This window comes from Miscanthus floridulus, chromosome 18, assembly GCF_019320115.1.
Source record: "Miscanthus floridulus cultivar M001 chromosome 18, ASM1932011v1, whole genome shotgun sequence".
Lineage (NCBI taxonomy): Eukaryota > Viridiplantae > Streptophyta > Magnoliopsida > Poales > Poaceae > Miscanthus > Miscanthus floridulus.
In genome coordinates, this window is record NC_089597.1 from 76,376,773 (window position 1) to 76,403,294 (window position 26,522).

General features: G+C 47.0%; 1 protein-coding gene across 1 annotated transcript; it reads left to right on the top strand.

Moving 5' to 3' along the window:
• The first annotated feature begins 4,657 nt into the window (after positions 1 to 4,657).
• On the top strand, positions 4,658 to 24,790 carry LOC136520830 (beta-1,2-xylosyltransferase XYXT1-like). Its single transcript, XM_066514489.1, has 5 exons — positions 4,658 to 5,067; positions 6,392 to 6,496; positions 9,078 to 9,197; positions 23,035 to 23,172; positions 23,260 to 24,790. The coding sequence occupies exons 1-5, from the start codon at positions 4,887 to 4,889 to the stop codon at positions 24,462 to 24,464; spliced, it is 1,749 nt and encodes a 582-aa protein (XP_066370586.1). The 5' UTR covers positions 4,658 to 4,886; the 3' UTR covers positions 24,465 to 24,790.
• Positions 24,791 to 26,522: the final 1,732 nt, after the last annotated feature.

The following is a 26,522-nucleotide window of genomic DNA, read 5'->3' on the forward strand; positions in this document are numbered from 1 at the left end:
AGAATAAGTCAGTAAGCAAGAAACCAGAGGAGCAAAGATGCTAAAACGACCATTTTCTAACTAGGCTTGCGTCCTACAGTCAATACGGCTCTGATACCAATTTATCACACCCAATTTTAAGCATAAAATTGAATGCACAAAACTCGTGTGTGCCCAGGAATCAATCACACACACAAGCTGACAAATTACATAAAGTATCATCACGGTGTCTCATACATCAGAGTTATAATAAAACTTAGTCTTATACATCACAGCGGAACAATAAAAAGATAATAAAACTCTCGTGGCCGTCATCACAGGGAAGGTCAACTGGTTGACCACAAGCCTAATAATCCTCCGGGAAATCCTCATACCCGTTGTCATCTGTTACCCATCCGGGATTTTTATCCAAGTAAAGAAAATAAACAAGTGTAAGTACATTCCGTACTTAGCAAGCTAACATGGGGTTATGAAGCTCAAAAAGGATAGACTTTGGTTTACTGCAGTTAGCATTTTTAATAGGTCAAGCTTTTATTCTCAAGTATTATCAAGTTTTGCTTAAGCTCCCATTTAATTCCCATAAGAACAAATATCGGGGTCAGGTGTACCATATATCATCATTGAACAACTTTAAATGATCATCAGCAATTAACCAGTTATTCTGTGAGTTTTCCGGGCCGCTCGTAACCGTGAGCACGGCTGTTATAACAGTTTGTTACCCTCTGCAGAGGTGGTGCACATTCACCGCGAGTCGTGATCCCCATATGCCCGGGTTAATTACTCCCATGTCACTACCAAGGTGAGCGGGCAGGGTACACTATGAAGCCATTTCATAGGTTTCCCTAACAAGTTAGGGCTGCTAGGTTTCCTTGGTAGGCAGATGTAGGGACCCCCCTTTCCTATGGCACAAATCCATCGCGGCTATACTCATAGGAACAGAGGCAGCCCTATACCCAAAGTGGCAAGCCCCATTTGCGCCAAAAAGGTAACCTCTAACCAGCTAGGAAAGGTCCTATTACTGAGCTAAAGTCAGAGCCATATGACTCTCCCGGTTGCACTGTCAGTCCCAGCTTTTGCCGACAGATAAGTCCTTATGGAGGGCTGGGAGCAACATGAACAAAGGTCATTTGCACTTTCGCCCTATGGAACAGTTGTTATAAATCATGTTAACTCACTTTGTTCCATAGTACCATTCATCAACATGTATGTCAAGTTCAGTTAGAGCACTAGCAATCTACCCATATGCATTTAACCCATAGGAGACAAGGAACAGGATAAACAATCACTAGGATGTCCTTACGGGTATCAAAATTAGACACATGCAAATGAGTAATTGATTAAAGTGAAATAGGACATCAATGAAGGCCCATGTTATACTTGCCTTGGTTCACAAACTCGTGCTGGTCCTGCTGGTCGTCGAAGAGTTCTTGGTCTCCATCGTTTTCCTCACCGTCTGAACGCGACCAACACGGCAACATACAACATTCCAAAAGCATTCATGCAAAGCAAACATTCCTATCATTAGAACAGTACACCAACAGTATTGAAATCAAGATAAAATATTTGTAAAACTAATCTACGTTTCGCTACGATCACGTCAACGCGAAGTTCACGAAAAACTGAGCTAAAATGTGAAAGTTATGATTTAAACGGGTTTTCCTATAGCCATATATTTAATTAAATCTAATCATGAAATTAAAAAGTTCTAAACTTGACTAACAGTAGCTCCAGCATGTAGCTTATGAAATTACGAAGCTAACGCGATTTGAATGGATCAATTCGGAGCTAAAACGACAATTTTATAAGCGAAACAGTTCAAATGGCATTTCTGTAAATACTGAAAACGTATTTTTGACTTAAGCCGTGGAGTTTACGCTTTCCAAACGGGATTGTGCATTCGGGAAATACGCTATGGGCTGCGGGTTAGGACTTAGAAAAGTCCAGGGACTCTTTAGCAAAATCACCCGCGAAGGGGTATCTTCTAATCCTGGCCGTTGATCTCGCGATGGGCGGCTAGGATCGGCCTGGGGGGGACGGCCGGCCGGAACAGGGTCATCGGCGGCCAGGCGCCATGGCCGGCGGCAGTGGACTCGCCGGAGCGCACGGTTAGGGGCCTACGGCTCACCAAATGGACAACCGAGTGAACCGGGAGACGCGGGGGAGGAAGGGGGTCGCGGCCATGCCGTTTTGGCGGCCGGGAACGGCGGCAAGCGCGGTGGCCGCCATGGCCGGCGACCATGGCCCGCGGAGCTTGCGGCCAAGGCTCAAGAAGCCAACAAAACGAGAAATAAACTACTCGGGGAGATAGAGGGGAGGACGGCGAAGCTCACCAAGGGGGAAATGGAGACGGAGGCGGCTCGGAGGAGGCTGTCCGCGCGGAGGGGCGGTCGACGGAGCTCGGAGACCTCGGGGCGACGGTTGCGGCCTTCCTCGGTGCTCGGCAAGCACAAAAACGAGAGCGGGGGAGGCAGCCGGGTGCGCGCGGGGTCGGGCTGCTATTTGAAGCGGCCGAGGCACCAGGGGGGGGCGCTCCCACGACGTCGTTCGTGGGCGACGGTTGCGGCCTCGTGACTGAACCGGCGCGGGGTGAGCGGGAGGTTGGGGGCGGCGCCGACAGGTGGGGCCAGGCATCAGCGGCAGGGCACGGGGGGGCGGTTGCCGGCGCGGCTGCTGGGCCGAGCGGTTGCTGGGCTGGCGACGGCGAGGCACGCGGCTGGGCTGCGGTGCCGGGCTGGGCGCGGCTGCTGGGCCGAGCGCGGAAAGGGGAGGGGAAGGGCGAACAGGCCGCGGTTGCCAGGGAAATGGCCTGCGGGCCGAAACCAAGGAAGGGGGAGATGATCATTTTCACTTTTTATTTTCCAAACAAATTTTCCCAAAAGCATTTTCAAATAATTTTTGATTTCATTTGAACTCTAATTCAAGAACAATCATCACATGAATAAATAGTGCAGCAGCATGTATGCATCAAAAGTTTCAAAACTTATAATTGATTTTTAATTCCCCAAAAATTATTAATTTCCTATAATTGAATGCACACTTAATAACATAATTAAATCAAAATTACTTATTTTAAAGAATGAAAAATTTTTGGGTGTTACACTTCCTCAGGGCTTAACATGGGTTCTACACGGAGGGGTTCTAAAGGAGATGTGTTTTCTAGAATGCGGTCTAGGAGGGCTTCTCCTTCCTCTGTGGTTTTGTGTGTGAATGAACCTCCAGCTGCGATGTCAAGCTGTAAGGCAGATTCCTTGCCAAGACCTAACCAAAAGTGTTGTAACAACACGTGGTTGGGTATAGACAAGTCTGGGGCAGAACGTGATAGGATTAAAAATCAGTCCCAGGCTGCACCTATGGTTTCCTTCTCTTTTTGTTGGAAGTTGAGTATTTCTTGTCATAGGGCAGCGATTCTGGATATATGGAAGAATGCGAGACAAAATATGTTCCTCAGTTCTTCCCAATCTCCATTTACCTTTCCTACGTTATAGGCGTACCACTGTTTCGCCTTTTCATTAAGTGAGAAAGGAAATAACTTCCACTGAAGTGTTTCTTGTGCCATGCCCGAAATGGTTAGGCAAGCACAGAGCTGCTCAAACTCCCGTAAGTGGTGATAGGGGTTTTCATAATCTACCCCTGAGAAGGTCTGTTCACAAACCATGGATATGAAGCCAGGGTGGAGCTCATAACTAGAAGCTGTGATGGGCTTCGATGATCGTGGTGGTTCTATGAGCTTGCCCTTGGGACCAAAAAGTTGTTGAATTGTTGGTTGCTCCATTGAAGAAAAAAAAGAGTAAAAAGAAAAGAAAGGTAAAAAAGGATGATGGGTGAGCTCATCACTGTTGATTTCCGTCTACCATATCCAATTCGGGCAGTGATGCCGGTTTTAGATCCGGCAGTGATTTATGAGTGTATACTTGTGTATATATATAGGTTACTCGGGGCAACAATGGCTATTCCTGATCATCGATTTATATGAAATCGAGGTCATCACAGATTTCCTCATGCTCATTTTCATTGTTAGAAACAATGTCTTGCAAGCTGTAGAAAGCATCTCTAATAGTGAGAAGCATTTTGTTTAGATCCAGGCCCTGTTCGGTTAGCCCCGTTCCGGACCGTTCCTAGCGTGGAACCGTTCCAACGTTATATAAATTGTCGATGCAAGTGTCCGGCTGGGAATCGTTCCCAACGAACCGAGACTCCATTGCAGGGATCGGAGGAAACCGAGGCAATAGTATGTTCGGAAAGCATACGGCTGGCTGGGCATTGGGCTGATAACATCTTTGAATCTAGTTTCTCAATAATATTGGATGGAATATTTTGTTACTAAGAACTTAATACCTTCAATTTAATGCGATGCATGCTCTTGAATAACCAGGTATGATACTATGGACTGAGAATAATAATGTCTATTTTTTTTTGCCGGTAATATATCTTATTGTTCCTGCTAGATGTCATCTATCTGCATGAGTCGGGTCATCTGCGCATTGTGAGAAGGGACCCTGGAACTCAAGAATGAATATAAATGAAGAATTAGAAACTCAGTCAAGCTAAAGTTTCTGCTATAAGCGGTCCACCGGCCGATGGAGACGTGCAGACTGGGAGAGCTGGCAATGCATGGTACTTCAACGCTGCCAAACCTTGTGCCGTGTGGAATAATCATACTACCAGTCAGAACCAGATGGACAGATATAGTAGTAGATTATAGCATCCCGCTGGGATGGAGTGTATATTAATAATATGTGCACAACCCAAGCCTTGGGTCAGAAACAAATGCGAGACAGACCACGCATCGCTATTACTCGTCGCATAAGCCAGGCCAGGCCTCTCATGCACACAAGAAGGTAGCGGTCTAGAGGGAGGAGAAAGAAGACGTCTCGGATCGATCGGGCCATCAAGGAGGCCACCGAAGGATGGGCACCGATTCACCTCCGTCGTCGTCGTCAACGGCGCCGGTGGCCGTTGGCGCGAAGAACGCCGTGAGGGCCGTGGCACAGCACCACCGGGCCGTGGTCGGGCTCCTCCTCGGTTTCTTCCTCGTCCTCCTGCTCTACACTACTCTGTCTTCGCAGTTCGGTTCACAAACCGCCATTGGTTAGTACTACACCGATCGTGATACACCTCCAAGCAAGGTTTTCTTCAGTTGTTGTGGATGTCTATTAGAATATTTATCTGCTGGCTTTCTTTTCGTGTGTGTGTTAATTCTTCAAGCTATTTAAGAATTCTCAATTCGCAGTCTGTTCTTGTCTCCATGGCAATAAAGTCATATTACTTTTGTTTTCTTTTATAGTTTCTTCTTTTCTTTATAAAGGAACACCACTGCTTTATTTCTCTTTTGTTTTACTTCGTCAGCTAATCCTTTGTCCTTTGACCATGCTATGCTAGGTGACGTATTTGTTCTACCTTCCTTTGAAATTCTCTCCATGCATCTTAACTATTATTTTACTTCTACTCAGAACAAATTAGTGGTACTGAATTGTATATATAAAGAATATATACTTCTACGTAGGTCGGTATATATGCATGCATATGCTATCTCTCTCTTCAAACGGTTGTGGTTAAAATATAGATATATATAATTACTCCTATACAGTAAGAAACAAGCACTGCATTGATATTCCTACAGCAAATGATCCGGAAAATAGAATGAATTGAAGTGATTTTTTAATTTGTGCAAGAAGACCATTATTAGGCCTCTTTTTTTGTGACAACCATTATTGGGCCTCCTATTATAATCATGCATGAAACATAACCACCGTATCGAAATATATATATATGCATGCATGCATGTGGAATGACAGGCTGTGGTTGACTAGCACCTATTTAATTTGTGTTCTCGACTTTTAATTTGCTGGCATAGAAACGAGCTGTACTTGACATTTCTTCCTTCTGAAGCCAAATATATACACGGATCCGTCTGTCTCAATGTATGTTAGACAAGTTGGTCAAGCCTCTAGATAACGTCCTCATGACGAGAGTTCGAATCCTTGGTGAGATGAATTTTTGGTTGGCGGTATGGAAAAAAAAAAACCTCGCTTGTTCCGTTTTCCAAGGCACAGGTAAAATGGACCGGTCCTCACCGGGGAAACGAGCTCCTATGTGCGGACGGGGCATGGGGTTGAGGGTTCTCTCGGGCTGGACGAGAAGTCAATTACTTTAAGCTAAAATAGCTCGGAGGTGTCTACCCCGCAGCCCGAGTTTTTTTTAAATCAACTTTTAGAGTTATCTAAAGTCAAAAAATCTTCAACCAGAGTGTATTATAAAAAAGATCACCAATATTTATGACACTAAAATAGTCATATATATAGATACTATAATAAAACTTATTTTCATAATTCACTTATTTGATATAATAAGTTGATAAAGGGAGTACATATATAATCATTATATAAAACCAGTTCTTTCTTGGTACGCGCAGGTGTCCTACAGTCTTCGTCGGCCGTGCGTAGTAGTCAAGCCGCCAGGGCTGCTGCTCCTCCATCGTTGCCGTCGTCTTCGTCTACGTCGAGTAATTTGGCACAAGGTACTAGCTAGCTTACACTAACTTGTGCATAAAAACTGCTTAGAGTTTATTAATTATTTATATAAATTAATGAAGAGATTAATTGCTGCGTTCTTAATCGAATGCTGGATCATATCAGGACTTGTCTAGAGTCTAGATGCTTTGTTGATTGAAGTACATACAGATACTGAGAACTGACAAAAGCAAACAGACAGTCCATGGCCCACGGCTCTTTGTAGCTTTGTGTGACCCGTCGTCCTCGGTCTTCTTAATGACCGTGATGGTGATGAGTTTAGCATGTCTATGGGCTGGCATGGCTACATATATAATCATAATGGAACCAGTCAGTATGTTAAGGTTTTAAGTTAGAGGAGATGCTCCTGGCAGAAGAAAAAAAATTCAGGAAAGATGCTTTGCTTGTTAAGTACCGTTGAGGATGATTAAGGGCCAATAGCATGTGAGCGATAGATGCTTACTGGCTACTAATATATTCTTCCTAAAATATAAAATATAATGAATTCTTAGTTTGTTTTAATCAAGCCACACTATTCTTGATTTAAGTTCATAAAAAAGAATAATAATATTTAGGATATCAAGTAAGCATTTATATTATTTATGAAATATTTTTCATATTTTTTCTTTGTGTGATGTGGTACGTAGACTAATATACACCAGAATGCCCTAGAATAAAATTAGTAGAACTTTGTATTGTCTTTGAAAAAATTAAGATTGTTTTTATTCAGGTTGGATGCAGTAATGATTAGTTGCTATAGTTTCTTTGTTTATTTTTGTTCTATCCATGTTATGATGTACCATTATTTAATAGTAATAAAAAATTAATAGTTTGGCGAGATAGAAATAACCTAGGTCAGAAATGAATAAACAAATTTTAGATGTGTCATGCAAGGGCTGTGGTTTGAGCAATTCTAAGAGCCTTTCATATCCTTCCATAATATAAAGAATAATATAGATTTTATGGGGGAAACCCTCTCTAATAGCTTATTCAACTATATCTCTAAATCATCCCATCCAATAGAGAGCGGAGCGGGCTCTCCAAAGTGTCCAATAATAAAATATAAATAAGTTAAAGAGCAAAGAGATACAGAGAATGAGTTTTATCAGAATGGCTGTCCAACAAGATATAAAGACCGTCGGAGATGCTCCTTGTCGTTATTAGTTACAGTTTTGCATTCTGTATCATATATTGATTGATCAGTCCATATAATATTGCTTGCTTGCCAATATTGTGTGGTTCATCGTTTTGTTGCACAAGCACGGAACAAATTTGTGTATTGGTCCCCCAATAATGCCGCCCACACATTATTCCGTGACGCGTACCAAAGCCTAATGGTACTTGAAAGTGTTTTATTTGTCACACTCTCACAGACGATTGATGTGATTGATTGCGATATATCTCAGCCACAAGAAACAAGAAGACGAATATAAAATTTGCCTTTGTGCCCAGGGACAAAACATCAATGCGAGAAAAAGAAAAGAAAAGAAAAGGGATAGATGGTTTAATATGGCCAATATGAGTAAAATATCATACGTGCTTATCAATTCAATCGTCCTTACCGTACAATGAAAGGCACTGGATAATTGTGTGACATATGCATGGTATGTGACTACAAACTTGGATGCTAATAACAACACTCATTTCTGTTATATAAAATCATTGGATGAGAATTTTGGAAATACGAATTCGAAGCTGGGAATCATCGTCAATTCATTATACTACCGTAATTTCTCAATCTGAATGGTTGGTTGGCATACCTCCTTGTTGAGCTAGATAAGGGAGTTGCAGCATGCATGCTTCTTATGACCAGAATGATGTTGCAGTGTGGGTCATACGTACTGCCGTGGACCTTTATATTGTTCAATGAATTTTGTTTGAAATTTGTAAATATACTTTTAACCTTATAACATTAAAATTGAGATGTGAAATATTATTGACTTCAAAAGTAAAAAAAAACAAATAGCAATATTACGGTTTGCAGATCTGTGGCACATAGCACGGGGGTTTCGTGTGCTTCATCAATCAGTATGTTGACCTGGAAGGTACAATATAATAATAGTTTGCTTCCTCCATCGAAAACATTCATTTTCAGGCCATCTAATCCACGATTTGCACGTGGATTATACATGATAATCCTACTGTCTGTTTATATGTGATTATTTCGTTTCCCAACTACTACATGGGCAATTAATTGGATGCGGCTAACTAAAACAGAGCACACACCTAATAAGTCATGAGTCCACGCTTGACACTACTAATCTGCATGAAAATTTCTACAAATAAGACCATGTTTGATAGGGTTTCTTTGCAACTTTCTTCGTTCAAGTAGCTAGAGAAGCTACGATTAAATGGCTTTGGATTTCTAGTAAAACCATCTTCTCTGCTCCATAGTTTCTCTCATAGAGCCAGTTGTATGAGTTAGTGTTTGGTATATAAAGCTTTACCTGAAGAGCCAAAGAAGCAACGATTGAAACCCATCAATAATAAACTCTAAATGAAATAGGAGAAGTACAGTAGAAGATTTATTATCAAGTTGCCAACAGATCTGACTTTAACAAATGTTCATTGATGCTTCAACTGTGGTAGGTGATTATATGGAGGAAGATGGCGGGCATAAAAATGATAAACCTAACAAGATGGAGGAAGAACATATCCAAGACGATGCCCATCGAATTGGAAAGAACAATCAATCTGAAGCCAAATTAGGTAAATGAGGTTAATCTGCCCTTTTTGTTGATGTACATACTTACTTTATGAACTGATCGATACAAACGTGCAATTCAGATCCCATTTAATATGGTGGTCTAGCTCAAAGAAATTATGACTATGGATCTGTAGTTATGTCAAACGGCCTTTATTTACTAGTAGAAGCACTTACATATTTACTAGTATATTATGGGGTACGACCCCGGATAACCATGATAGACTACATGGACCACGTCGTTAGGGGCGGTCCAGCCCACGAGACGAAGACTTACGGTGCACGGTATTGCTCGACGTGTACCACAGAACATCGAGGGCGATATTCTGAAGATGCTACGAGATCTGTTAGTATATGCTCGATCCCGTGATTCCTGTGACCTGTTATTACTTACCGGTTATCTCCTAGATCTAACCAACTTGTAACCCTACCCCCAGCTATATAAGATGGGTAGGGGACCCCTCAAAACACACGTAATATCATACGATAGCCAATACAAACCAACAGACCACAGGAGTAGGGTATTACGTCGTGTTGACGGTCCGAACCTGTCTAACTCTGGTGTCTCTGTTGCTTTCTTGTCCTTGATTATGCGCACCTTTGCCGATCAATCTACCTTCATGGGATATCCCTCGGAGGACTGCCGAGCATCTTTTATCGACAATTGGCGCGCGGAGGTAGGGGTGTGCGTGCTGTTTCTATGACGAACAAGATGGTACGTTTTGCAGGCTCTTCGTCCTCCCCAAAGCCCGACCAGATCTTTATGGCCGGATCAATCTCCTGGGTCATCAATGCTGACGGAGACAGAGAGATCATCGAGCCCGTGTAGATTGATTCTGCGCCGACCACACCAGCACCTGCAACAGCAGATCCGATCTCGAAACCGCCTCCGAGGTCGTCTTCACCAACAACTCGCCGCCTGCTCCCCCACTGTTCGAGGAAGTAGATCAACAACGACGATCTGATCGCATCCATCGATCCGGTCGGCCAGAAGCTCGCCGACTGCCTCTCCCTCATGGAATCGGCTCTAACCACTCTGGTTCAGCGCTGACCACCCTCCGATTCCGATCTATCTGAGGCTGATCAGGAAACTCTGGGGCCTACGTCCGCCATCCATGAAGATGCCCTAAGGGGCAAATTCGTCGACTAGGTGGGAGACATCTATCCTCTCGTCGACCCAATCGCAGACCAGCTCACGTCGACTATCAATATGCTACAAATCGGCCGATGTCCCGAAGCATCCCTCCACACCATCATAGAGGAAAATTCAGACTCTGAGTCCCAGGGCTCTACGGAGACTATCGCCGAAACCGCAGCCGTCCAACCTCCTTTCCCACCCTTCCGTGGACGTGGGATTTTTAATGTCAGCATTGACAGCCCTCTGCGGGATGGGGAAATTGATGAGGACCGCGCAGCTCGTGTCAACAGAAACGTCAACCATGCACTGCGCCGAGCGAATGAGGCCGCCATTGTGCTAGCCGAGGCTACTCTCAACAGAGAGCAGCTCAACTCGCAAGGGAGGCCACACCCACTTCGCCGCAACCTCGATGACTAATTCATCCATGTTGACAGCCATGATGTCTACAAGACCCCAAGCGCCAACTTGGCCATGGCCGCTAATGAGCTCTCTCCTCTTGAGCAAATGCTAGAAGTCTCCAAGGTCGCCGCAATGCTTAAAGCTGCCCACTGCCAGGTCAACGAGATCTGCCAGGATCAGGGACCTTCCTACTCGACAAGCTCGAATCGCCGATCCGCCGCGCCAAGATCCAATCACCGCCCTAGCAGAAGCCGTTTCGCTGACCAACATAGTGATGATGGATGACCCCTCCAGGGGGAGCTAGGGGGAACCGTATCGACTACCCTCGCCAACATGACCAAGATGTCCGAGCGCACATCAACAATCTCCGGGATGCAAGACGTCATATCGATGGGCGTCGTTTCTCTCGGCTTGAAGAAGAAGTACGCCGACGTCAAGAATACGAACAAGAGTTCGGTAATCCGGATGCAGCCCTATAGCCACTTAACGCTGGCAATGCTGCAGATCCCGACGGTGATGATCCCGAAAGACCCCGAGCATTCACGAGAGCCCTCCGAACACTCAAGTAGCCCCGTGGTTTCAAAATCACTGGGGGCGAGCCCTACGAGGGGCGGATGAACCCCACAGTGGCTACAAGCTTATGCCACCATTGTGCGTGCCACCGGGGGAGATACCAGTGTCATGGCAAACTATCTTCCTGTCATGCTCATGTCGACCGCAATGAATTAGCTCATGAGCCTCGCCCTGGATTCCATCGGATCTTCGGAACAGTTGAAGAAGGTCTTCATTGACAATTACATGGCTACATGTACTTGGCTAGGCACGAAGCATGATTTGAATCGCATCTATCAGAAACCGTCCGAGCTCCTCGTAATTACATCATGCAATTTTCCGAGATGAGGAATTCTATTCCCAATATCACGGAAGTAGAAGTCATCACCGCCTTTGTCCGAGGACTCCATCACCGCGACCTCCGCTCCAAATTCAATCGTAAGCCGCCAAAGGGGATTGGTGAGATGATCATAACCGTCAATCAGTACGCTGATGCTGAGGAGGCCAAAGTGCGCTTCAACGAGTATGCGGGCACTCACCGCCCAACTCACTGTAGCGATGAGCGCCCCGATGAACGATGCCACAGTGACCGCCATTACAACAACTGTTGCCACCATCAGGACAGTGGTCGTGATCGGCCGGAAGGGTCTAAGGCTAGTCAGTATCGCCGTTGCTGACTAGACAACATCGTCGCCACCGTTGACGAACCTCACGCCAAACGTAACTACGATGAGCATTAGAAGAAAATCCTCGAAGGGCCGTGCCCCCTCCACAAGAATAGCAAGCACAAGATGAAGGACTGTCTTGGCTTGGCTAAGGAGTTCCAGACCAAAAAGAAGGATGGCGACAACGATGACGGAGCCAGAGGTCGTCGACCACATGGAGACACCAACAACGCCTTCTAGGATCATGACAAAGTGGTCGCCACTATCTTCGAGTGCCTCACCGCCGCCGAGAGCAGAAGAGATCAAAAGCTCACCGCCCATCGGGTGCTCGCCGTCAACAAAGAAGACGCATTGCCAACCCTAGCTATCACCCCTAGTCTGAGGTCCCCATCACCTTCAGTAGGGCTGACCAGTGGGCGGACATCCCTTACATAGGGCGTTTCCCCCTCGTTCTCGATGCAACCATCAAGAAAGTACTCTTTAGGAAAGTACTCGTCAACGACGGAAGTGCTCTGAACCTCCTCTTCGCCGTAGCCCTAAAGGAGCTGGGCCTTGGAATAGAAGACCTTACTCCCTCTGACTCCTCCTTTTGGGGTGTGGTACCTAGCAGGGCATCGAAACCGCTTGGAGAGATCACCCTCCCGGTACAATTCAGCACGGCTAGCAACTTTCGCGTTGAGCACATCAACTTTTACGTCGCTGACTTCAACACCACCTACCATGCCATACTTGGTCGGCCAGCTCTAGCCAAGTTCATGGCCATACCACACTATGCCTATCTTGTATTGAAGATGCCTTCGCCTGCAAGAGTTCTGCCCTATGGGCCAACCTCTGCATTGCCTACGCCTACGAAACATAGAGTCTCTCCCTCATCGAAGCCACCGACCTCTCCATCCAGATGGCCAGCGTGGCCACCGGGGCCAAGATGGTGCCCGCCGATGACTTAGAGATCCTAGCACTAGAGCCTCCTTGTGCCTTCACCAAGTCTAAGGAAACGAAGGAGGTCGGCCTCGGCCTCGATGACCCCACCAAGACCATCAAGATTGGAGCTCATCTTGACCCCAAATAGGAAAGCGCGCTCGTCTCCTTCCTATGTGCCAACGCAAACATGTTTGCTTGGAAACCTGTAGACATGCCGGGGGTACCACGGGAGAAGATCGAGCACTCCTTGAATGTCTCGCCGACTGCCAAGCCGATCAAGTTGAAGCTCCGATGATTCACGCTAGATAAGAAGGAGGATATTAGGGTAGAAATAAAATGGCTCCTAGTAGCCAAATTTATTAAAGAAGTGTATCATCCTGAGTAGCTGGCAAACCTAGTCCTTGTTCAAAAGAAGAATAGAGAATGGAGAAGGTGCGTTGATTACACTTATCTCAACAAACACTGCTCTAAAGACCCCTTCGGTCTGCCTCGAATAGACGAAGTTGTAGACTCAATCGCCGGCTGCGAACTCCTCTCCTTCCTTGACTGTTACTCCGGCTATCACTAGATATCCCTCAAAGAGGACAACCAAATCAAAACATCGTTCATCTCGCCTTTCGGCGCGTATTGCTATACCACCATGTCCTTCAGAGTCAAGAACGCTAGGGTGACCTACCAAAGGGCCATCCAGATGTGCCTTGATCAACAGATAGGCCGCAACATCGAAGCTTACATCGATGATGTGGTTGTCAAATCCAAAACCACCGACAGTCTCATCACTGACCTGGAAGAAACATTCGCCAACCTAAAAAGATATAGATGGAAGTTGAACCCTTCAAAGTGCATCTTTGGAGTTCCATCCAGCATACTCCTGGGCTACATCGTCAGCGCCCATGGTATCAAACCCAACCCCGACAAGGTCTCTGCCATTACCAATATGAAACGGCCAACCTACATAAAGGACATACAGAAGCTCATAGGGTGCATGGCTACCCTCATCCACTTTATATCATGCCTCAGCGAAAAGGGACTACCATTCTTCAAACTACTCAAGGCCTCTAAGCGCTTCTCCTAGTCAGAGGAAGCTGATACTGCTTTAGAGCAACTAAAGTTGTTTTTAATGAAGCCTCCGATCATGACGGCACCTTGACCAGACAAAACCTTATTGATCTACATCGCTGCCACTTCTTGCGTCATTAGCACAGCTATCGTCGTCGAGCATGAGGAAGTTGGACACGCCTATAAGGTACAACATCCGGTCTACTTCATCAGTGAGGTTCTTAATGAGTCCAAAACTCATTACCCTTAGGTTCAGAAGCTGTTATACGCCATTCTGGTCACGTCGCGCAAGCTCCGCCATTACTTCGAGTACTACAAGATCATCGTGGTCACCAAGTCCCCTCTAGGGGACATCCTCCATAACAAAGAGGCCATTGCCCGCATCATCAAGTGGGCAGTCGACCTCGACACTTATTCCATAGAATTCAGAAGCAAGATGACCATTAAGTCGTAGGTGCTGGCTGACTTCGTCACTGAGTGGACCGAGATCCAAGAGCCCATCCCCACTGCTTGCCCCGAGCACTAGATAATGTATTTTGATGGTGCCCTCAACATCAACGGTGCTGGCATCAACATTTTGTTTATTACTCCAACTAAAGACAAGCTCCGATACGTCCTTCGAATTCATTTTCTAGCTTCCAACAATGCCGTAGAATATGAAGCATGTCTCCACAGACTTCGTATAGCCATCGAGCTTGGCGTCAAATGCCTCATGGTATACGAAGACTCCACACTGGTCATCAACTAAGTCAACAAAGATTGGTCCTATTCCAGTGAGAAGATGGACGCATACTGCACCGAGATCATAAAACTCGAAGGAAAGTTCTATGGTATCGAGTACCACCACATGGTACGAGACCAAAATTAGCTCACCGACCACCTATCTAAGATAGGCTCTTCTCATGCCATGATTCTGCCAGGGGTTTTTGTTCAAGACCTCTTTATGCCATCTATAAGGAAGAGAAGGAAGCTTAAGAAGTTTCCACTACCGAGCAGCTGGTACTTACAGTACCTTCGCCGGTCGTAGATTGGAGGGAATAATTCATCAAGTACCTCACCAGTGCTGATGTACCGCCGATAAGACCGAAACTGGTTGACGGGAAGTTGATGACAAAAAGCACCTAGGAAGGGATATTGCAGAAATACATCACCCGAGAAGAGGGTGCAAAACTACTCCTCGAAATTCACTCTAGTTCCTATGGCAATCACGTGGCCTCAAGAAACCTGGTCGACAAAGCTTATCGAGGTAGTTTTTATTGTCCCACGACCATCGCCGACATAGAAGACCTCATCCGACATTGTGAAGGATGCCAATTTTTCGCCAAGCAAATACACGTGCCGACGCAGGAATTATAGACCATCCTAGCTTCTTAGCCTTTTGCATGCTGGGGACTGGACATGATCAGGACTTTCAAGCCTGCACCAAGTGGTTTTCAGTATGTATACGTCGCCATTGACAAGGTCTCCAAGTGGATCAAATACAAGCCGCTTGTTTCAGTCACTGCAAAGAAGGCAGTCGAGCTCTTCGAAGATATCATCCATAGATTCAGTCTGCCGAACAGCATTATCACCGACCTCAGAACTACATTCACCAATCACCATTTTAGGACTTCTACGAAGACCAATGCATCTCCATCAAATACATCTCTATTGCCCATCCTAGAGCCAATGGCCAGGTCGAACAAGCGAACGGTATGATCCTCGATGCCCTCAAAAAGAGAATATACCAGAAATAGGAAAAGCATCTGGGCAGATGGCTTAAAGAGCTCCTAGCTGTGGTCTGAGGACTACGCACTCAAGCTAGTCTCAACACCGGTGTGTCTCCATATTTTTTGGTCAATGGCTCAGAAGCCATACTTCCGGTGGACATTGCCTTCCGAGCACCTAGGGTGGAACATTATAATGAAGGGCAAGCCGTAGCTGTTCGGACAGAGGATGTCGACAGGGACAAAGAAGAACGCCTGATCACTTGCATCCGCATAGCCAAATACCTAGAAGACCTACGAAGATACTGAAATCACAATATCAAAGGTCGTTCATTTGCGGTCGGTGACCTTGTTCTCCGTAGAAAGCAGAAAACCAAAGGGATGCACAAGCTCTCCTCCCCCTAGGAAGGGCCTTATGTGGTCAAAGAGGTTACCCGACCAGGGTCTTACTGGCTATGTGACATGGAGGGAATAGATATCTCCAATTCATGGCACATCGAGCACCTTATACGTTTCTATCCTTGAAATGCTCCAGATATGTACACTTCACTCCACAATGAATGAAGTTTTTGTCGCCATAATTTGTCTCCATTATTTCTCCACTTTAGTATAATCTCCATTTACAATTACCAGCTCCAAGCTACTCCTTAATAAACTCCGACAATTATATTGATCTCCATAAATGCTTCACCCATTTCTCCATACTAAAATATTTCTAAGATATTCTGCCAACCATCGAGCAGCACACGTTCCACTCTGTGTTCTTTGGAGAAATCCCTGTCTCCGATCTCTCCCTACACGGGTTACGGGCTCCAACGCTCTGCGTTATGGGTGGTCAGCTATAGTTCCTCGGTCATGTCTGTTCCCCCTACACATGCATGGGCTGCAACGCTCGACGTTATGGGATACGGGCTAGCCAAGGCCAAGAGCTCAGTAACGAACTAACTACTCAGACGCTACTGATACCAAGTATAAACGCATTAGGGTTAAAAACACGTCTCTTTTTCACCGCAAGCGCTAGCAAGCCGCCTGAACACACACATGTCGTCTTCTTACAACATTTATACAAATACATAAATGTTTGCTTAGGCGCTCGTGCATCTAACTCCCTTTATAGTTATCCTATATAGGTTCCTCCTCACTTAGGTTATTGTGCTCGGCCATCATCGTCTACCTCGCCAAATAGATTGACATTGTTGGCCAGCCTCTTCGCCGCATCCTCCACCTCATCTTTTAGCTGCTCCTCCATCACACCTGTCCCTCTGGCGAATCCGGCCCCTATCGCTCGAAGATTGATTGCAAGGTAGTGAGACTGGACCACCGCCAAGGCATGTGTCACGACGGAGATAGCGGCGTCTTGGTTGAAGCCTTTGAAGTTCTCCCACGCCACCTTGCAACTGTCAATGATGGCGTCCAGATGGGGTGGCCTATCATTGGGCTGAGGAGCTATCTCCATGTCGATACAGTCGAGAAATGGTCTAACTCCAGCCACCACGGCATCAAGTTTTCCCCTCTAGATTTTTGCCTCTAGCTCCAGCACGTCGAACTGTGCCTTGGTTCATCGACGGTATTCTGCAAACACCAAAAGGATTTGTCAAACGAAGAAATCATTTTAGCAACAACTCCGACCACAAACTACTCACCTTCCAGATCCTCGACCAGTTTCTCCACTCGCCCAGATGCCTTCTCCTTCTCCTCTTGGAGTTGACCGATGACTTGATGCAACCGGTTGAGCTCCACATCTTGCTCTACAAACGTAATAGTCGTTAGCAATATCAAGACTATTTGGCAATGTACAACAAATTCACCAATCCATAGTACCTTTCTTCTGCTTGGAGATGCTTTTTCAGCTGCTCGGAGGTGCACCCCAGCTGCTCGAAGACGCTTTTCAGCTGCTTAGAGGTGCACTCCATCTGCTCGGAGATGGTCTTCAACTGCTCGGATAAGATGCCCTTTTGGTACTCTAGGTCCTTGGTGTTTGATTCAGCAAGATCCCTTTCACACTGGGCCCTCTAGACGTTCTTCTCCATCAGTTTCACCGCGTCCTTTAGCTTCTTATTCTCCTCAGCAAGGGGCTCCATCCTTTTAATCAACTGCTACCATTGTACGGCAGTTCACGCTATGCCCTGTAAAGCACCAAGATTATAAAGGACCATAGTCTCCAATGCCAAAGATGGACACCGCTGACACAATACTAACCTCGATGTGCTTCATAGCTATGGAAAGGGTGGACCATAGCCTCTTCACCTCCGTGGTGGTGTCCTCCTCTTCCACGACCACAACTTCCTCCCCTCGCTTACAGAAGATGCGGACAGTTTGAGTTTGTGATCCTTCGCGCTCAATCTCCTCAACCATGTCCTCTTCCTCCATAGCCGGTGGCGCTCCCTAGGGGCTCAGTGGCCGCACAGAGCAACAGACCACGCCCTGCGGCATCTTAGGGTGCGCCGCTTGCTCCACCGACGCTGCCAGTTTTTGCGTCCTAGACTTTGGCACATCATCAATAGCTCCCGCTCCCGCCTCTGAGGACTCGGCGGCTCTCGCCGTTGCTCCTGGCTTCTCTATAGAATCATCCGCCATCGTCGCCAACCGCTCTCTGCCTCCAACTCCATCAGCAGCGGTGGTCAACTTCTCCGTAAATCGATGAGCGCCCAGGGACTCTGGGCCAGAGTCATGCCAGGAATAGCCCTCAGCTGCTCGCCAGTCTGGCCTGAAGGATTCAAATCCTATGCGCGCCCCGTTCTACATCAGTTTAGCTCATCGATCACCGCAACTATAAAAAATGGATAGCTATTGATCCCAAGGCAAAGATACTTACACATCAGCTTCCCGGTAAATAGTTTTGAACCGGCGCTGCCTCCCCGAGCACCCAGGCACCGCTCTAGGGTCAACCCGTGTGTCCTGGGCTGGAGGTCTTGCAGCCCCCACAATCGGTGTCTTCTCCGCCTGCTGCTCAGGGACTCCTTCCCTTTCCTCCGATTGCACCTCCACGCGCGTGTTGCGGGATGACACTTTAGTGCTGGAGGGGGAACTTCTGAAGCCTCCTCGTCGTCTGACCACTTGGATATCACCGCGCTCTGCATCCGAGCTTGCGGGGGGCTAAATCCGTCGTTCTTCTCTTCTTTTGGGCCAGCTCATCTTTCGCCGCCCTCTTCCCCCGAACTTTCTCCGATACCGGGGGGACTCTCCTTCCGACCAGCACCTTCGCCTCTAGATTCAGACGAGGTGTTGACAACACCTTCCTCCGGCTGAGTGGTCAGCCTGGCGTCCACTGCCTTTGGACAATCACTCCTCGGCATGCCCGAGAAGTACACCGCCTGTTCCTGCAAATGGATCTTTCCACAAGTGAATCAGTCCACTGCTCGGCGCCGGCATGGGATAAAAGGCACGACGAACAACAATTGAGATTTTTACCTGAGGTGGTGGGTTCGTGTAGTTGAAGCTTTTTGGCTGCCCCGGCATGGTGTACGACATGTTTGGAGTGAATAGTTCAGCTGCCCGATGTAGCACAGCCTCCTTTGTTAGTCTCTCCATCCTCTGCCAGGTGCCATTAGTATCTCCTTTGAAGTCAAAGCCTGGATGAGCCCTCTCCTTGCAGGGCTGGACGCGGCACATTATGAAGTTCACCGCCACCACCACTCCATTCATCTTCATGCCCCTTATTAGCTCGAGGAGCTCCTTCACCTGTTCCATATCGGCACTGGTCGGTTTCTCTAACCAGCACCTTTGATTCTCTAGGATTTAGTCGACATTGCATCAGATGGCAGGATGGCTTTGCTTCATATAAAACCACCTGGCATTCCACCCCTTCAGCGAGGTATTCAGTGGCACAATAATGTATTCACCCGCCATCCCGTCATGGAGCTATAGATACACACTGCCGACCACTTTGGATCCGCCCCCTCCTTTCTTCTTAAACCAGAAAAAGTGTCGAAAGAGATTGAAATGGGGAAGAATGCCAAGGTAGACCTCACAGAAGTGGATAAACACAGAAATATGCAAAATAGTGTTCGAATGGAGATTACATAAGCTTACTCCCTAATACTCCAACAGATCCCGCAAGAATGGATGTACCGGAAGTCCTAATCCACTCTAGAAATAATCTTTGAAGACAACAGGTTCGTTGTTGTGTGGCATCGGATAGGGCTCACCGTCGGCCGGACGCCATCCGGTGGTGACACGATCAGGAAGAACGCCTGCCTCCACCATCTCGTTGAGTTCCGTCTCCCCCATGAGTGATGTCACCCATTCCTTGTCACGGCTCACCCTGGTGGTCGCCTTCTTCGCGTTACCACCTCCCCTCTTTGGTGCCATCCCTCAGATCTAGATCGGAACTGGTCCCTTTTCACAAGCTTTTTAGCTCTAGCGGCGAAGCGCGTGTGAATGTGAATGGGGGGAGTGCAAGGGCGAGGAGGAAGATGAAGTGGCAGAGTGGCAAAGGTGGGAGCGCGGAGTGCGGTGGCGCAGTTATAAAGACACTCTCTCCACTTTTCGCATTTAAGGGTTTTTGGGAAACTGCACCATGCTAATTTGTGCCCTTCCCAATTCCCCAAAGTAGTGTGCTGGGCCGTTATCTGGGCATCCATGCAACTGTGGCCCATATTGTCCATTTTTTGACAGAACTTGGTATTGCACACCGAATATTCACCGACCCCTCCGCAATGTCATCAAGGCTTAGTAATTTCAACAGTACAACCATTACTCTATTTTTTCTCCACGATTTGAGTAATCGGTGTTTCTTGATTTATTCGAGATTTCCACTTGTGGCTCGGGGACTACGTCATCATTATGACTTGGTTTCTCAACACACTGGGGACTTTTCTTCTAGTTACTGTTGTTTCTAACACTGGCACCACGTGACCACATCACCTACTATCACGTTCGCTGACTAAATGGGCATACTTCACTTTGCGGTGAATGTGTGCTTTTCATTTCAGGGCTCAGCCCATGGACTGGTTGTCAGCTCGGTTGGTTTTCTGCCTTTCTTCTACTTTCTGGACCCTGAACCACGTGACTATGTCACCTACTATCAGGCTCGGGGACTAATTGGGCACACTTCACCTTGTGGTTTTCTTTAATCCGAAAGACTCCGTGCCTCCTGAAGTTGAAGAAGATTATCTCCTTTTCTCGTGGTCAGACTCTAAGTGGGCACACATGGTCCACTAAGAGGAAATTTTTGATTTTGAACTTGAGCTCCTTACATCCTTTTGGCAAGCCATACTTGGGTAAGCCCGTTCTCGACCAGACAATTAAGCTAGTCGGTTACGGTCCACAACTGCTCAGCGATTCATTAGGGTGGTTGGACCATAAGTTTGACTGCTCGGCTTTGCTTACACCTACTCGGACAAGCTCAGGACGGCGTTGCACAGTGGATACAAGGCGCTTGGGGACTAGCTGTGGGGGGTATGATTCCGGATACCAAAGGCAGACTACATGGGCCGCGCCGCCAGGGGCTGTTCAGCCCACAAGATGAAGACTTACAATGCATGGTACTGCTCGGTGTGTACCGTAGGACATCAAGGGTGATATCCTGAAGATGCTAGGAGATCTGTTAGGATATGCTCGATCCCGTGATTGCTGTAACCTGTTATTACTTACCGATTATCTTCTAGATCTAACCGACTTGTAACCCTACCCCCAGCTATATAAGGCGGGTAGGGGACCCTCTCAAAACACACGCAATATTATACGATAGCTAATAAAAACTAATAGACCATATGAGTAGGGTATTACGTCATGTTGATGGCCCAAACCTATCTAACTCTTGTGTCTCTGTTGCCTTCTTGTTCTTGATTACACGTACCTCTGCCGATCAATCTATCTTACCTTCGTGGGATACCCCTCGGAGGACTGTCGAGCATCTTTTGTCGACATATATTGTCCATGCTAACGCTACAGTGCGTCTAGAACAAACAAATCAACTAATGAAAGATACACAAATTCATAAACAAATCCAGCTTCCTAATCCTTTACAAAAATGAACACCGCCTCAGTCGACTTTTAAATTTCGTAGTCCTCAACCAAGCAGGATGGATTTGACTCTTAACAACTATCAGCACTGAGAACAAATTTTGAGTATTAGGCTAAAATGTAAATAATAAATGTTTATCATAAGTATCAATAAGATACATGCTACTTTGCTATATCTAATCTAATTTAGCACAAGCCATTACAAATGTGCTGATAGTTTATTTTCCTAAATTTTGCAAGTTCAATTAGTCAAAGCAAATGTACAAATAGTTTATTTCCCTTTTTTATATTTCACAAAAAAACAAGATGCCATACATTACATTTAAAAGAAATATAGCATACATCAAACAATTTTACTTGCACAGAAAAACAGGAAAAATTTTGCCATGTCATTCCTCTATTTCCCAACTTCATTAGTTTTTTCCACACCAAACATTTCCATTTAGAATCGAGATTTCCACCCCGCCCATCCCAATCTTATCTAAAATAGCATGTCAAACTTTAAAAGGGCACTTCAGAAATAAAAGGCACTTCGAAAATACAATATTACTCTAATTATGTGCTAGCTGGGACCATAACTCCCCACCACATAGCATTCGATGGGAGCATAGGTCATAACATACACGTGGGCCGCCGTGCTGGTCATGGCGCTGGTGGAGGGGCAGCAAAGGAGAGCACGTGGCCGGACATGGGCCACCAACGGCGCAGCGCCATCCCCCACGCCAGCTCCCTCCGGACGCTGCGCCCATCCCGCCGCCGCGAAGCGCCACGGCTCCACACGACAAACCCTGGCCACGCGTCCCCGCCCCTCCTGCAGTCCATGCCCGGTGGCCACGACGGCCCAGCAACCAATGTTGTGAGCGTTTGTTTTTTCAGAAAAAGGAAAAAAGAACGTGGGAGGTGGGAATCGAACCGAGAGGGTGGGCGTAAGGATGGAGTCATGAGGAGCGGCCGTGGGAGGCGGGAGGGATGAGGAGGAGGATACCCACAGTCACTACCAAAACGGTGGAATTCTCCTAGTGTTTTTAAGTTGTAATAAAATACTAACACTAGTCATAGCACATGGGAATCTCACTAGGAGGCATTTGGTAGGGAAAATATATACTAAATTTTGAATGACAAAACACTGGGGGAACCCCACTTCACTAGAAGAAATTTAATATTCTGGTTGTGAATGTTGACCATTCGATTTGAGTGAGTAATTAAAGAGAGAGAACTTAGAAACAATGTGGATAGTTTATTTTTAAGGTGTTGTTTTTCTGGGTACAATTTTTCGGTTGGATGGATGGTGGCTATCTCAGTCAGGGATGTTTTATAGGGTGGGTTTAGCAATAAAAATGATGGTGCATTAGTAGGGTAGATTATTAATGAAAATGATGGTGCAATAGTAGGGTAGATTTAAGTACAATTTACTAAATGACAAACTGTTAATTAGATGTCAAGAATGGGCAAAATGTTGAGCAGACAGGCCAGCAAGGAGCGAGCGATGCAAGTGACAGAATGGAGGAAGAGCTCATCCGGCAAGAAATCGATCAAGGCGGCGGCAACAAGAACGATACCATCATCGAGCCTGGTTCGTGTTGCTTCCAGCAACAATTATAAATTTTCTATTCTAGTTAACTCATCGTCTGACGATGAGTAAATCAATATTGCCTCACAGCTACGGCGCCACGCAAGCCAATCTGCGACCTCTCCGATCCCAGGTACGACATCTGCGAGATCTCCGGCGACGCACGAACCATGGGAGCCAACCGCACCGTTCTCTACGTGCCGCCCGTCGGCGAGCTCGGCGCGGACAGCCAGGAATGGAGCATCCGTGACCAGTCTCGCAAGTACCTGGAGTACATCAACAAGGTCACGGTGAAGTCTTTGAACGCTTCCCAGGCGGCGCCAGAGTGCACCTCCGGGCACGCCGTCCCGGCGCTGGTGTTCGCGATGAATGGGCTCACGTCCAACCCATGGCACGACTTCAGCGACGTGCTCATCCCGCTCTTCATCACCACGCGTGCCTTGGAGGGCGAAGTGCAGTTCCTCGTCTCCGATCTCCAGCCGTGGTTCGTGGATAAGTACAGGCTCATCCTCAGGAACCTCTCTCGCTACGACATTGTCGACTTCAACCGAGACGGCGGCGTCCGGTGCTACCCGCACGTCACCGTCGGCCTCCGTGGCCACCGCGACCTCGGCATCGACCCTGCACGCGCCCCGCGGAACTACACCATGCTCGACTTCCGCCTCTACATCCGCGAAATCTACGGGCTGCCGCCCGCAGGCGTCAGCATCCCGTATAAGGAGGCGAACAGCAACGCTGCTACTGCTGCCTCCGGCGCCCCAGAGCAGCAGCAGCAGCGGAAGCCACGGCTGATGCTTATCAACCGTGGCAGGACGAGGAAGTTCGTCAACTTCCCGGCGATCGTCGCAGCTGTTCAGAAGGCTGGGTTCGAGGTTATCCCGATCGAGCCGCGCAGGGACCTCAGCGTGGAGGAGTTCTCCCGGGTCGTGGACTCGTGCGACGTGCTCATGGGCGCGCACGGGGCCGGGCTCACCAACTTCTTCTTCCTCCGTACCAACGCGGTGATGCTGCAGGTGGTGCCGTGGGGGCATATGGAGCACCCGTCCATGGTGTTCTACGGCGGGCCGGCCAAGGAGATGCGGTTACGAGACGTCGAGTACAGCATCGCGGACGTGGAAAGCACGCTCTACGACAAGTACGGCAAGGACAACCCGGTGGTTAGCGACCCGGAGTCCATACACAGGCATGGGTGGCAGTTTGGGATGAGGTATTACTGGATAGAGCAGGACATCAGGCTCAACGTCACAAGGTTTGCTCCCACGCTGCAGCAGGTGCTTCGGATGCTCAGCGAATAGGCGAAAATTAAAGGGACCATTTATATTCCATTACATTTATCATTCATGCTTAGAGATGTCAGGTGTATAGGATCAACCTTTATTACATTACATTGTTGGCTTGTTTTTTTCTAGATTGAAATATTTTTAAAGATCAAATTTAGCACTTAAATATATTCATAACAAGAGAGATTGGGAACCTGAACTACACATCTTAGGAACGTTACCACTCATTGTTGCAGCATAGTTCTAAGCACTCAATGTTACTTGCGAAAGATATGGAGACCTTGAACAAAATAGTGAAGGAGCGCTCTCTTTTTTACATTTGTTATTGGTGATCTGTGATCATTGTTGGCTTTGTTTTTCTAGATTGATATTTTTGTAAAGCTCAAATTAAGCACTAGAATCTATAATAAGCACTGGAACTAAGGGATGAACTTTGTGGCTCTGGAATGCTTGGGCAGATCACTGATGTTCTATAGTATCTAGGTGCCTTTGGAGGAGGAGGTGGCAAATAACTACTGTGGTGATTACTATAATTGTGGGCAAAGGGACTGTGAATAAAGTCACAATTGAAGTTCAATACCTGATAAAACTGAACATGGGACTGACAGGTTAAGATGTTGGCTCCAAATGAATTTATGTTTGTGATACCATGAGGCAATGATATGGAATTTCTCACTCAAAAGAATTCAAGTGCAAAATACCCGATATGTTAGTTTTTGTGGAGAAATCTGATCTGCTGGTGGGATGTTTTTTTAGAGGAAATATCCCCACCTAAATTCCATTACCACAGATGCGGCAGAAGCCAGTGATGGTAGATACAAGCATGGGTCATATCCCTAGAGTTACAAAGCAAGAAAGTTGAGAAAATAACACAACCACTGACACCACATACAGAGAGGAACATCCAACACCGTCAACCAAAGGGAGAAACAACAAAGCAACATCTCCAAGACAGGTACATGTCGATAGCCACCAAACATTGCACCACCAAGAGCCTAAGCTTCGAGTGACTCCATTCCACAGACAATTGTAGGGCACCGAGTCCTGAAGGACAGATGATAGTCGTGATATACATCTTCAATGGAGTACATCATGGATCCAATCGCGTTCCACCAACACCCCTAGAGGGGAGGAAGCCTCAACGGTTGGAGGACCGACTATGGAGAATAAGGAGATAAAGGAGAGGGGATCATGGTCTTGTGAACCCGACATATGGTGAGAAGATGCAACCAAGGATCATGTAGGACACCGAGGCAAAGACAAATGGTAGTGGGCACCATCTAGCGACCAAGATGTGCACCCTGAGAGGTTGTGGCAAATCTGAGGAGTCCCTCCACAGCGATGCCAATAAGTAGGACACGACGTTGCCGCCATCCTGGTATTACCGAGAAAGGTTTTCACCTGGAGGCATGTAGCAATTACAGGGTGGAGCAGGCTAGAACACAGCACCACCAAGGAGGTCTGTAGCTCCCGAGGGCATCATCATCGATAGCACCAATGAATCAGGCATAGCTTTCGCCTAAGGCTCCTCCTGATCCTTGAACTAAGCTATTGCTATTTTAGACCAGAAGACAACCCTCAGCTCGACATTGTTAAGCGTGAGCATGGCGCGTTACCACGCACCCCCATTGCTAGATCCCTTGATGGCTTGTCCCGAACAAAAGGTCATGCCACCAAAGGCCACAGAGTCCTTGAATAGCAGCCTTGGGCTGAGCCACATGGACAACAGCTCAGGCATGGCGCACGCCGCCCCACACCACTCGTAGGGCAGCACACATGATGGAATAGGCGGCTCCCCTGGCCTGTGGCCGTGCGAGCTTACCAAGGGACCTTTACGCCATACCTAGAGCTGCGCTCGGTGCCCAGTTAAGCATGTGCCGAGCTCCATGCAGCACCACGTGCCACAAGGATCTGCACGGACAGTGGACACTGCAGAACATGCGTTCGTTGGCACCCCTCCATAGCACGTGGGAGCCCAGTGCCTTGGCCTCTGTGAGAGCACAGATGAGGACGTGGCACCTAGCTACTATGGGGGTGAGGAACAACAGATCCAGGTGGGGTGGCACTAGATCC

Bases quoted from the DNA above. Each gene is read 5' to 3' on its own strand.
- LOC136520830 (XM_066514489.1), top strand. From the start codon at position 4,887: ATGGGCACCGATTCACCTCCGTCGTCGTCGTCAACGGCGCCGGTGGCC. The intron at 5,068-6,391 runs GTTAGTACTACA...TGGTACGCGCAG, and splicing joins CGGTTCACAAACCGCCATTG to GTGTCCTACAGTCTTCGTCG. The intron at 6,497-9,077 runs GTACTAGCTAGC...CAACTGTGGTAG, and splicing joins GTCGAGTAATTTGGCACAAG to GTGATTATATGGAGGAAGAT.